This window comes from Budorcas taxicolor, chromosome 4, assembly GCF_023091745.1.
Source record: "Budorcas taxicolor isolate Tak-1 chromosome 4, Takin1.1, whole genome shotgun sequence".
Classification (NCBI taxonomy): domain Eukaryota; kingdom Metazoa; phylum Chordata; class Mammalia; order Artiodactyla; family Bovidae; genus Budorcas; species Budorcas taxicolor.
In genome coordinates, this window is record NC_068913.1 from 80,762,393 (window position 1) to 80,776,527 (window position 14,135).

Consider the following 14,135-nt stretch of genomic DNA (forward strand, 5'->3'; position numbering starts at 1 on the left):
TAGTGGACCGATGGAAAGTTCTTACAGATGAAAGGGAACAGAAGTATGAGGGAGCTTGAATTTCATCAAGGTGTTTCTTACATGTTTGAAGCGATGTCTGGAGCCCACCAGAGTGTGGATGTAGATCAGTGTAACTGACGCCCTCCACACCCACATTCTATCCCCATTTTCCTCTTAGCTCTCAGCTCGGTTCTGTGGGCCGAAGCAGGAAGTGTCCTGTAAGGGGCACTGTAGGTTTTCATGATTGCCATCTTTATCCCTCGGAACCAGCGGGTTTTCTGTCCTATGTCTGGCACTGTTTCATCTCTCAGTGGATCACACATCTGACTTAAAAATAAAATCACAAGGATAAGTTTTGCTTTCTAACAGGTCCGCCTCCGAGGAACAGGGGTCTCTTGCCTCCTGGATCACCGGAGGCCTGGCTTCCTCAGGCCAGGAGAAGCTGGCAATCCACAGCCTTAGTCTGGCAAAATCTCCAGCTCCTCAGGCCCTGCAGGGATACTGGCAGGTCCCTGATGGGAAACCTCACTGGCAGATTCGGCTGGAAGCCGGGGATGAGAATTTGCTGACATCTCAACTTAATAGGCTCGTTTCCTGCTCTCCTTCTCCTTTGATTTGTATCTTGGACCCTCATTCATAAACAATTTTGGCTTGAGACCCTCCAGTCATGGCTAGCTTTCACAGTTGCCAAGAGTGAGAAGTAAGCTTCTTTTGGAGGCGGGGAGATGGATGGACAGGGAGCCCCAACTGATGATGGTTTTTGAATGTCTCCTCAGAGTGCTCACAGAGTTTTCATTTCCCTTCTGTCTTCAGAGGATGAAAGTCCTGGACAGACCTATCACAGAGAGAGAAGAAACGCAGTCACTATGCAGCCACAGATTGCCCCGGGGCTCAGCAAGATCAGCGAGGAGCCTTCAACATCCAGCGACGAGAGGGCCTCGCTGATCAAGAAGGAGATCCATGGGTCCCTGCCCCACCTGGCCGAGCCCTCTGTCCCCTACCGCGGGGCTGTGTTTGCCATGGACCCCAGGAATGGCTACATGGAGCCTCACTATCGTAAGTCGCCCCCAACCTGTGGCACTTGCTACAGGAGCCACGGCAGGCTGTGTGTGTGTGCATGTGCGCTTAAAGCGTTACTTGTCTTGCACTATTTTATGCAAATGTTTAATTTACTGTTTACTTTACTTCTTAACTTCTCCCACATCGTGTTCCTTCTTTTTAGGGAAACCATTTCTTTCCATCTCTAAGCAACTTGGACCTCGGGGGCTGGGGGGCGGCTGTCAGGAAGGTGTCTGTCTGTGGCTAATCCACACAGACCTTTCCTGGGAACTGAAACCAGATTTTCTCCACCCAAGTAGACCCTGCTGGAGGAAAATCGGTTGAGGAGGGGGAGTTATTAAAGTGGGAGGCATTAGCAGATGTCTTTAATAGCAGATATTCCCCTTGTTTATATTTTTTATATATATATATATATATTTGCTTTATTGTTGAGGAACAAACAAACCTCTTTTAACCAACCAGGGCCAAATTCCTTCTGTGTAAGATTTTTCTGTGTATTCTACTTTCTTCTGGAATTCGCAGGCTGGAGACCTCGTAAGCTCCTCTTCTCACACTCAGGAAGTTTAAGAAATGAACTAGGATGGTGAACACACCCACGGGATGGTTGCAGAATGCAAAGGAAACTATATAAGGGTTGAGCTTGTTTCCGGCCTGGTTCTAGTTAAAATATATAATTCGGTGGTGGAGTAATGAAGTTCATATTGAGATGCCCAAGCGTGCAGCTCTTGATTACAGATTTATCACCTTGCTAGGATACAGACCTGCTGTTTAACCTTCCCGGCTCCAATTCCAGATGATCCATCGTGTGCCACAGAGGGGGACTGGTTTGTGTTTTCCTTTTTCCACATCATTCAGAAATTTTAGTGTTTTAAGGCAAAAGGTCATTAGCCAGATGACTGATGAGTGAGGACAGCTGATTAGTGCATGTTTTTTGGTTCAAGAAAGTGCCCAGGATAAAAGCTAATTTCATCCCTTCATTAGTTGGCTTGAAGCAGAGGGGAATGTTCCCTCATCAGGGCGCAGATCAAAGCGCTTCACACAACCTTAAGTCTCAGCAACTGCTCCCCCGTCCTCCCCACTAGATTATATTGTTGGTAAAGATGGAAGATACATTACTTTTTCTCAGTGGAGGGAGAATTTTTTTTTTTAAGTGGTCAGAGGCATAGAGGAAAAGGTTCGATGACTTCTTGTTAGTTTTTCAAAAAGCCTGCAACTTTTCTGTTTAAAAAGTGCTTCTCAGCCCTATGGCTACAGTTGTTAACTTCTACAGTTACAGAAATGAGGATGTATAGTGTGTGCGTTCCTCTTCTTTCCTTGTTAGAGGTTTATTTCATTTTATTTTTCCTTTATTTTTGGAATGAGAGTTTACAATAGTTGTCAGTAGGGTTTTTCTCCAAGCCCATGTCTGAGTTTTTTACAATGTATTTTTGTGGATGGGTCTCTATTAGATCTCATCCATGCAGAAAATATGAGGGTCTCTACATGCTCCCTACCTATATTAATATTCCCCGAGAGTATGCTTACTTTTGAAAAAGGATAAAGTCTCGATTATCAGCCACACATGCCCTGCATTGTTTGTGCCCTTGCATGGGAACACAAACTTTCCCTGTTTCATATTTATGTTTTGTTTTCCATTCCAGATGCCCACTAATTAGTGAATAGTTAATTGCTCAGGACAGCTGAGCGAAGTAGGCAGATGACCGTTAACTTTCTCCGTGCTGTTCAACGTGCAGCTTGCTCTCGGCCCATTTGTTCTAACGGTTTGCCCATTGAGTCCTCTCCTCATCCTTTGAGGGGCTGGGATCTCTGCACACCTGGGACCCTTGTCCCTCCTCGGTGGTCCTTGTGTGTGACCCCCTCTCCAGCCTCCAGTGGGAGTATGAACCAGCATAGGGCGCTGGAAAGCTCTTGATGGCTCTTGGAACCACTGCTTGTCACTCTGTTGAAGAGGCATCGCACCTATAGGTTGGTTGTGCTTCAGCTTTTCCCACGGTATTGTTCAAACCACTATAAAATCATTGGGTAATTTATAAGTGAGGTAAGCTGTCTATCACCAAATGGCAAATGCTTTTCTGCCCCACCATTCCAAGGTACTCACTCAGTTGGGCATGATAAATGCTATCGTTACATCCATCATATGGACGTGGAGTCCTGGAGATTGGCTCAGCAACCAGGGCACTCATGTTCCAGCCTTGCCACCTACTGACCTTGTGACTGTCGCCAAGTGGGCTTGTCCTCTAAGATCCCTCCGAGGATCCCTTCTCAGCTGTTGAATGGGAGTATTGTGAGACTGCCAGCCCCACAGTGTCCTTGTGACAATTAAGTGAGACAGTGTCAATAAAATACCAATATTTTGTACAATCTCTGGCTCGTGATGAATGCATCTGAATCATTGGGGATTCTCTCTATTCTCGGCCTCATTTTCCTTCTCCTGCTTCTTCTTCTTCTTCCTGTTCCATCTTCGTCATCATGAGCAGCAGCAACATCGTCCCCACCACCATCTGTATGTGATAAGTTCACTCTTCAAACCAAGGTGTCTTGTCAGAATTGCAGTTGTGTTTGGTTCAGTGTAGACTGGCCTTTCTCTGTCAGACCTGCCTTTCTGATTCCCCAAGGTCAGTGTCTTTTCTAAACACAGATTAGAGATGGAGTGAATTGTAAAAAAAAATCTTTTCTTAGGGAAAGATTGTGAGGTTAGCATGGGGTGCCACAGTCTTCTAATCAGAAGAAGTCTTTCTCGCTGAATCTTAAAGGATGGACTGTCATTTTTTCCTGTTTGGGGAGCAGAGAAATTTTAAACGTTTTGCATGAGTTGGAGTAGTTTTAACATTTAAAATTCCTACCAGAAAGTGTTTTATATAATAAATACAAGCTTAATGCCTGTGGAAAAGTGAAAGGTATAATATTTAGGTATTCATGGTAAATGATGGAAAGGTGTCCTAAACTAAGCTCCAAGAAGTCAGTAGGACATGACTCTATTTTTTTAGAATCCAGTTGGATTACTTAATCTTCTACCAGTATAATGAGTGCTTTTTTAGGTACTTTGTAATAATACCTACCTGACATGGATTTAAATTATCCAGGTAAATGACAGATGGGAAGCTAAAATTGACACATCTTCCAAGAATCTTTTAGCGTGTGAGAAAAGTGCCCTCTTTTTCAAGTGAGATGTAAAAGTTTGGCCAAGTTTCTTTACCTTGTCTCCGTCGGCAGCCTTGTCAAGCACACAAACTGATAGTGGACCTACGGTAGCTAAAGGTTCAGAGACATCTGTTTAGGTCACTCCCTTTTCCCTTGAGTCGTCTGCCAGCCCCACTAGACCCTTGGAGGGAAAGATTTCTCTAATCCAGTGTAGCTGGGCTTGTGAACTCTCACAGTAATTCCTGCGTTTCTCTGTGGTTGGAAAACGCAGACGTTCCAAGATGCCTAATTTGTGCTTCTATATATACTAACTTTGTATTTCTAACGTGTGGGCAGGCTTCCTGTAAGACCGGAAAAAGGAAAATCATTTTTCCCCTCAGAAGGACATCTGTAAAATTTTTATTGCATAAGGCTCTGTTATACTTGGGTAGGCAATGTTGCATCTTCACAAATTGCACTTAGGCGGGATTCAAAGTATTTTGGGTTTTGTGGGTTTGACTTTTAGAAAAACGAAAAAGAGAAAACCCCAGGATAGCGGGCACTTCAAACATTTGCAACATGTGTTTGGAATAAAATCCTCACAGGGGGCACCGGGGGCTTTCTCTCGCCAAGGGTAGCTGTGGAAGCGGTGTATATCAAGGCAAGAAAGTAGATGTTCCAGCCGCATGGCTCAGACCTGGGGTGGTGCTGACAGGCTGGCTGCTGTGGGATCACTCGTGCTTTATGATTGGGCAGGGCGTGGGAGGGACCAGATTTGGGGAATCTGACCTGCTTGTCCTGGAGTCAGGATGACGACCCCCATCTCCAGCCCAAAGATTTCTCAGCAAAGATTTTATTCTGCTCCTGCTTCATCTGCAGCAGATATGCCAAACCACCATCACTCCCTGCTTTCACTTACCACCGTGCATTTCTTCTTTTATAAACTGACAAGGCAGGTGACATAATAGTTAAAGCATTCCTGTACCCTGGCCGACACTTAACTTTTATTCGCTTCCCTGTTACAGAAAACATGTGTTGCACTGTCTTCTGGACTGTGGAGTGCAGTTTTCTAACTATCCCTGCTGGGCTCTTGGTGGGGAGTTTCTTGGCATCACCATCATGTCATACAGGTCCCCTGCTGGTGGGGAGGGTTTAGAAAGATGCCCCCTTTTCTAAAATTTCAGGTCTCTTTTCCAGTTTTATAGTTGTGTGAAGACTGCTTTCTCTATGCCCCCAACTGCTCCCAAGCAGTTATTCCTCCTGGAAACTATGATTCATTCCTCCATGTAAATGCTTTGATTGAAAACATACCGCTGGTATTCTTCCTTATGTTTCCCAGCTCAGATGACAGAACTATTAGTTGCTAATTAGCAAAAACCTGAGGAATTAGCTTAAAGAAAAGAAACTGAATTTTTAATTGGCTAGCATTTATCTTCTGCAGAAAGCTGATGTGCCGAGCCCACTTGCATTCTTGTGTGCTAAAAAAAAAAAAAGGCACGGAAGATATTTTTTCTACCTGTCTGTCTTTATGTTAGGTGACTTTCCACACCCTTTAGAAATCCATCTTCTAAGTGAGGAGAAGGGAAGAGGTGTATTTTACATATTTAATAGACACACCTGCTCACATTTCTTTTACTCTCGGAGTGTCATCTGGAGGCTGTGAAAGACAAAGATGCCTACGAGGCACAAATGAACAGTTTGGTGTTGACCAAACTGCAGAGACAGTGACAGCTCCCCGGGTGCACAGTTCTGTTCTCATCCAGGCTGTCGTTTCCATCTTTGGAGAACAGTTGGGAAACCAATCAGGAGTGTTGTGATTGTTCCTCCCTCCCTCCCCAACCCCCCCAAAACTGGAGGGTTTCACCAGAAAGCCTGATGTTGCGTCCTAGTCTGGGGGCTTTGCTTACTGTCTTGCATCTTGAGCTAGTCGACTTGAATCATGGGAGGATCTGGAGTGGGAAGATGCAGATAAGTCTAGGAAGCTTTGCAAAACTTATTTATGAGCTTAAGAAAAGCTCTCTGCTTATTCCTGTCCTTCTCTTAGAAATTCAGTGTAATGATCCAAGGTTTCTTTCAGTAGCTTGGCGGTAAATGTTTTAAGACCAGAAATAGTGAGCCCATGTCCACAGACTTTTTTTTAAAATAGAGCTACACTGCAAGCAACCCTGCAGAAAGTGGTGGAAATTTTGGAATCATTTTTAGGAGGCTCCAGATTCTACTCCCCACTGAATCTTTAACATGACTGTGACTCTACGCTTGAGTCTTGGGAAACAGCGAGAGAGACTGGAACTCGATGGGAAGAGAAGCACTGTGACCTTTGGAGAAAGAGCTGTTGATTTTATCTGTTGAATTTAAGGGACATACTTATTAGAGGGGACCAGGGAGAAGCTTGCAGCCCATTCCTCTAGGAGAGGAATGAATAGAAAGGAAAGGCAAAGGCAGACCGTGCTCTAGAGAGAACCAGTTGGCTTATTGTTCTGGCCTGGCCCTCTCTCTCTGTTGCCCTAACAGTGCCCCCTGCAGGCAAGTCTGGCTCCCTTGGCCCACTGCTCAGGCCGCCCTGCTCAGGCTATTGACCTCCTAGAATAATTCTTGCCTGTTCTCCTCACCTTCAAGTGCTATGCAGTCTTCAGTCTAATGATGCACTTCCTTTGCAAGGATTCCTTAAGTCCCATCTCACAAAGATCTTTTCCTACCCCGCCCCCCTAGTCCATGTAAGACCCTGAAACACATCGCAGCTTGGGTTGTCCGTGTATGTTGGCCTGATCTTCTTTAGAATAAGGTGATGTCTGGGGCAGTGCTTTGTTCTTCTATCCACCAGAGTTCCTAGGCAGGACCGAGAGGGCTTGTTAATGCAGAGAAGGGGTGAGCTGTTCATTGCTTGGCCTGTCAACACTGGAGATGAAGTTGATCCAGAGCTTGCTGGTCAGAGGTAGCTCCTCAGCAAACAGAAGAAATGGAAGCTTCTGCTTCCATTTTATAATTTACTCACTATAGTCAACCTCTGATTCAAACATACTACCCACCCCCCACATCCTCTCTGAACATGCTGCTGCTGCTAAGTCATTTCAGTCGTGTCCGACTCTGTGCAATCCCATAGATGGCAGCCCACCAGGCTCCCCCGTCCCAGGGATTCTCCAGGCAAGAATACTGGAGTGGGTTGCCATTTCCTTCTCTAATGCGTGAAAGTGAAAAGTGAAAGTGAAGTCACTTAGTGGTGTCCTACCCTCAGCGACCCCATGGACTGCAGCCTTCCAGGCTCCTCCGTCCATGGGATTTTCCAGGCAAGAGTACTGGAGTGGGGTGCCATTGCCTTCTCCGTTCTCTGAACATAGGCAAGGTTTAAAGTGTTTATGACACATTAATTCATTTATAAGTTGTTCATTTGCAAAACATCAAGAGTATTTGCTTCCGCATACCTGCAGCACATTTAGAACTGCCAGGATGCTCAGACATCGTACATTGTGGTTCTTTGGAGGAAATTGACACTTTACTCAGAGTTGGATGAGGACCAATTCATTTTAAACACTATGGGATTTGCATAGGAGATCTCCTGTGTATTTTGAAGTCCATCTAAAAATCAAACAGGTAGTTATTCTTCCTGTGGTTAAGGTGAGCATGGTCTTTGTTTTTCCCTTTAATAAATTTCAGTGATCTCTCTTATCTTCATTAACCTCTAAGGCAATGCACGGTTTCAGTAACATCTTTCCAACTTATTAGTGTGGAAGTATGTGTGTAATTCCTGGTAATGGGATCCTCCATTGACAAATTGATTGGGATCATGAATCCAATTGTTTAAATATTCCATGGAATTCTGTTCCTTTTCTAATTTGCCTACCCACCCAACACCCAGCACAAGTGACAGTATTCTTAGTTGCTTATAGTTTCTTTTCCTCCTCTGTCGCTCCCTCCTTCGTTGAGGGAAAGCATGAGAAACACAGCAACTCCTGCCATTTCATAGCCATCTGCTCACAGCTTCGTAGCCCATTTTCTAACAGAGGCAACATTATCCTTGGCCCCCTCCTCCTTTTTCTTGTATAATTAAAGAATGTTACCTTTGATGTCTCTTGAAAGCTGCATCTCCTGCTCTGCTTTAGCTTTCTTGATCTTGTACCTATAAATTTGTGCTGTATCTTCATCTCACTTAGTAAAAGGGCTGGATTTTTCTTTGTGCCTTGCACAGTTTACTTTAATATGGGGTTGCCGATCTGGCATTTTATGGCTCTGTCCTTCTTATGTTCTGATAGAGTTTAGATTCTTGTGGAACTCTTTGAAAAGTATCCAGCTTTCAATCCTTTGAGCTTTTACATGTGGGTCCCTACTTTTCGTCTCCTAAAACGCATTGTTTTCATTTTCCTAATATCGTCCCTTCTTTGTGGGCGGGGATGGGGGTGTCTCCTGGCTTTTTATCAGCCTAAGTTTTTGATGAGTTTCTTCCTGTTAGAACGAAATGAAGAAAGTTCTGGACTCATTTAGCTGTTAGTGTTTTTGGTTTACCTGTCAGTCATTTGCTAGTTAATCATGCTTACCAAATGTCTCTTAAGTGCTAACCTGTGTTGGACAGAAAGAACAAGGTCGTTGCTTCCGTGGAGCTTTAGGCCAGTGGGACAATAGAACAAGAGGATAAGCCCTTGCTGAAAGTCGGTATAAAGGATGTATCATAAAAGATAGATGCAGAGTCCCTGAGGAGTAGAAAACACACACATACCTCACCTAGACATGATGAGTTGGGAAGGCTTCCTGGAGAAAGTTATACCTGAATAAATACTTGTGGTAGAGGTAGAGAGACATTTGCAAAGGCGTAGAGGCCAAAGGAAAACCTGACGCTCCTGAGGACCTGAGAACTAGGGGGCTGGGGGTTGGAGCTCACGTCAGAGTGGCAGGAGACAGGCTGTAGAAGTGCAAGCCCGCAGGCTTCCTAGAAGCTCATCTGCTGCGTGAGTCCAGGGCAAGCCCTAAGACTTATTTCATGGCTTCTGCGTATTTAAGCAGATCTTTGGGTAACTATGTTTCCCATCACCAGCCCAGAATTTGTCCCAGGTTTAATTCACTTCCTCCTTCTGATTTGCCTGTGTGCAGCTTCATCCTCAGACCCTCCTGACTTCTTTGGCTGACTCCTCGTCCTGTCCTCAAGGACATGCTACTGCTTCCCCAGTGCCGTGTGTTAAATTTTCTTTCGAAGACAACAAAATCATATTTACTTGTTCTCCAGCTTTTCTGTATTAGATAACCCTCATAATCACAGCATCTTGGTCTCCAAGTACAAACCCCAAACACTGGGAAATAAGTGCAACTTCATTGCCAATGAATTAAGAATGCTCTGTATCAAGACATGTTTTAACTTCAGAATATAAGATCCACAATAAAAAATTTAAAAACCTGGAGTTTTACTTTATTGAAAAACTCAAATCCTCTGACATCAGTGGGGCCAGAGGTATTGTGCAAAGGGCCCACGGCGAGGTTGGGGAGAGGGCCCAGGAATAACAAAGTGAAATTCATCTGGGAAATCCAGTAGCTAATGCCACTGGGAGAAAATGAGAACAAAGACTTCCAGAAGTGGGATAAGCCTGCAATCCAGCCTGGACAGAAAGAGTCTTAAGGGAGATGGTGGGGTAGGGGGGCGAAGGGGGACTGGGGAGGTGGAGGGGTGGGGGTTACTCATGCGTCCTCTCTGTGGGGGGCTGCAGGGCTAATCAGTGGGCATTGTGTAGGTCAGAGGAAGCTCACTCTAAGAAGCTGGTTATTTACTCATCCACTGGGGGGACCCAAATCTACATCCTGATTATGCTCCTCTCTTGTGAGTGGGATCAAAGGGGAGCCTGTCTCCTGGTTTAGAGAGGAGCAGAGAAGTGTGCACCAAGCATCCTAGGAAACAGACATCAACTCTTTTTTCTGTTGGCTTTCATGAAATAAACCTGCATTTGAATTTGATGAGATTTCAGATTTCCTTCCCCAATCCTGTTTTTCCCCTTTAAATAAGGAACGTCATCACCTCCCTTCCCCCTCCACCAGCATCTGTGATTCCAGCTTACTTCAAAGAATCTGACCGTATAGATTGACTCTTCTGATCAAATGTGCAGTTTATTTCATATTAACATATAGGATATATATTACCCAGCACATAATGCTATGAAATGCATTTTTATGTAGCCTTTATGTTTTATCTTTAATGATGTTTCAAGCGTAATTTGTGCCTTTCACATTCCCCAAATTGATGATATAGAGAGACAGTTGATGAGCAGTTGGAGGCACCTGAGTGCCTCCAGTGTCCCCGACTATTCTGATCAGAACCCTGGTGTGATGTGATTCAAATCTTACTCCATTGGGTACATGATGTATGATCTTCATTTGCATTTCAAAAATTCCTTGCATCTTTTTGAGAGTCTGTCGTCAGTCAGACACTGTCTAGGTCCTGAGAAGGCAGTGTTTGCCAAAACCAGTCATGTCCAGGCCTTCGTGGAGCCCACATTCTGGTCAGAGGAGAAACACACACCAAACATGGGGGGAGGGACATCAAGAATGAGACAGCACAGTGGGTACTCTTGAGTCCACTAAGGCAGATGGTGTGCTGGGGCGAGAGTGGGGGTGGAGAATCGTACCTTGGAAGGGGCGGGCAGAACAGGGAAGGCCCTTCTGGGCAATGTTTTTGCAGTTGACGCTCAAGTGACAAAAAGGAGTTCAACCTTGGGAAGGTCCAAGGGGAGAGCATTTCACTTTAAGAGTGGAATTTGTGGATTCCCTGTGGCACGTCTAGGAGCAGAGAGAAGGCAAGTGTGCTGGACTAGTGAGGCAGTGAAATAGGTGAGGGAGATGAGTTGGGGGGATCTTGTAGGCCAATGGATAGCCAATGGAGGAAGTGACATGGTTTGATTTTTCACTCAAGTAATATGTTTTTTGGTGTGTGGGGACTCTGATGAAGGAGTGGAGTGCAGAATTTGGGAGGCAGCTCTCAACAGGTGTTGCAGTAGCCCAGTGGGAACTGGTTCCCCTTTTTAGAAACCATAGTTGGAACTTCCCTGGCAGCCCACTGCACGGGGTGCGAGTTTGATCCTTAGTGGGGAACTGAGATCCTACATGCTGCCCATTCCCCGCCCCAAATAGAAACCATAGCCGGCAGAAGTTGAGCCCTCCCTCTGTAACACGTAGTATGGTACAGGCTTTGCTTGAATTCATGTAATTAATGAAATCCCAGCAACAACTTCATGGGAGTTCATTGTGATTTTCCCCATGAACAGATGAGGAGACTGAGGTCCAGGAAGGCGAAGTCAGTTTTTACCTGGCTCAAAGTGGTTGAAACAAGATTGGGATTCACAGAGTTGGGCTCCAGAGCGCAAATCCTTAGCTCATGCCCTGTAACTGCTGAGACTTCAAGATGGCAGTCCAGGTGTGCAGCAAGACCTATGTAGGCTGGCTCAGCTGGGAGCTCAGGGATTCTTCCAGAACTGGGTGCTGGTGTTGCCGATGGGGACTGGCTAGGGATTGGAGGGTCTTGGAGGGTCTTGACCCACGTGGGCTTCCAGGCCTGTACTGCTGGATCCTCGCACGGAAGGCACAGGTATGCTTAGTGCTACCGCTGTCCTTGCCGTATTTCTGCATGTGGCTGTGTGGGAGAAAATGAGACATTGCTTTACAGCTTAGACCTCCCCAAAGATTGGAAGTTACCTATGACCTAGGTGTGGGGAGGCCTCCTGGACCTCTCTGTGTCTCTGTTTTGGGGGAATACGTGTGTGGGGAAGCACTGGTGCTCACATGAAGTATGTATCGTGTGCTAGCCACTGGGCTCCAGACCCCTGTTACATGATCTCACTTCTTTTTTCCCACAAACCCATCTGGCAGCTGAATTAACTGAGGCTGAGGTCTGGAGTGATTGTGTGGCTTGCTCCCAGGGCCAGTTTGAGTCTGGGCTTCTAGGCCTAGGGTTTGGGAGTCAGAGAGGACTGCCCCACGTGCAGTTGTTAAGCTCTGTCTCCTACTTGTTAAGCTCTGTCTCCTTACCATATCCCTGTTTCCTCCAGACCTACAGGGACTTGGGCCACAGGCTTGTCTCTTGGATCCACAATGGATTCATTGCATGAACTCTCCATTCCAAAGAGCAGCCTTTGTAAGTAACTGGGCTTTCACATGTCACCAGTATGATGCAGTGTCTCGCCCCATCTAGGCCTGTCTGGGGACAGCTCCCCCCACTGCATAGAGGCCACTGGGCCCTCACCTGTCCTGTGTGACACCAGGGCACTGGGCCAGCCTGCCCAGCCAGGGGAGGAAGTGGCAGGGAGAGGGCATCCCTTTATCTATAAGTATACTTGGAAAGTTTATGTCAGAGAGGGAGAGAAAGAGAACCACAGTCTTTTCACAGGAAGACATCTTGTTGTCCCACTAATATGGGCAGTTCCTTGTCTCCTGGTTTTGGTGTCTCAGAGAAACAGAAAGAATCCTGGGGAGAAGCAGTTAAGCATGATGAAGGAGCTGGAGGAATGATTTATGAGGAAAGATGAAAAGGACTGAATGCGAATAACAGCCTGTGCAGGCTAAAAAGACACAGGGACATTCAAATAAGGAAATAGATGTGAAGGAAGGTAAACACAGAAGCAAATCCATGAAGACAGTCAAGGAGAAGACCAGGGAGAGCCCTTTCTCTCAGGGCCCCGCAGGCAGGACTGATATTTGCTGTAAAGACTGATGTGAGTGTCAGATCCTATCTTCATAGAGTTACAGTTTAGGGGACTCAATCTCACCTGCGATGTGTCGGGATCAGATAATAAAGATACAGGTTGTAACAAAGCTTCCTCTGTACCAGGAGAATAAAAAAAGTGAAGGTGGAGTCTTTCAAGAGTGACTTTGATCCCCTGAGATCTTTATAACTAGAACAGTCTAAAAATTATGGAAAATTGCTCTAAGGCGTTTAGAGAAGGCAGAGGGATGACTTAGATATTTTTATTGATTCCCCAACATTAACTTAGCACCACACACAGTAGAAACACAAAATATGACCCTGGCTCTTGATTTTATATTTTGGGGAGAGATCGCTTGAAACAACAGATGAAAACAATTAAGTCCCCTATCAACAAGTATAAAATAACAGGATGAAAGGCACGACCCCGGTCTGGGGAGGGAGATTTCTGATTCCAGTGGGGTTTTACAATAGAGCTCTGACTCCATGGCAAATTTAAATCCAGTATGAAATTTCTCCTAATTAACATTTCCCTTCTTCCTTCCAAATATCAAATTTATGGACTCTGAGAAATTCACATAACGCATATGCCAATGCTGCATTTTCTTTCCGCTTGATCCGTTCCAGCTGTTATTAACTTTCATGTCTGACTTTCATTAATTTATGAGGAGTTCTGAACTGCAATCTGAAATGCTCCCATGAATTTTCAACTTTTGGTGGGGGACAGATTTCACTTAAGTTGATCGTGACCCTTGCTAATATTTCAGCCAAGCCAGGGAGTTGGTTTTCTCTCTAATAATCTTTCCAGGGCCCTCCAGTGATGTGTGCACGGTCACAGTCCCCAAGGAAGTGCACAGATGGGGTTTGTCACTGTTGATGTCACCACACCTTCCACATGACTGATAGAACCTGAGCGTCCTCAGTGGCTCTCGTCCGGCACACAGTTCTTGCCCTTAAAGCCTAATAAGCTCATGAAACATAGATTGTCTAGGTTTTTAGAGGCATGCCCTCTGAGCTAGGGTGGGCAGAAGTTTTAATTCTTTCTTTTTTTTTTTTCTGGAACCTATTTCCCTGACCAGGGATTGAACCTGCGACTCTAGCCGTGGAAGCACGGAATCTTAACCACTGGACCACCAGGGAAGTCCCATAGGCAAAAGTTTCAGTTGGCATTTTTCTGTACCATCGAGGCTGCCTAAAATTCTCCTTCCGTCTCTTCTCCATCATCTAATGCTTCAAAGGAACAAGGAAATGAGTCCAAGGCATGAAAAGTTCAAGTGCGGTTTCGGGT

The 14,135-nt window shown here is 45.4% G+C and overlaps 1 protein-coding gene across 1 annotated transcript in view; it reads left to right on the forward strand.

Moving 5' to 3' along the window:
* The window catches only part of GLI3 (GLI family zinc finger 3), a 312,258-nt gene that overhangs the window by 97,436 nt on the left and 200,687 nt on the right, over nt 1–14,135 (forward strand). The window contains exon 3 of the mRNA XM_052638613.1: nt 814–1,056. Coding sequence (XP_052494573.1) covers nt 814–1,056 — 243 coding nt within the window. The remainder of the gene's footprint in view (nt 1–813; nt 1,057–14,135) is intronic.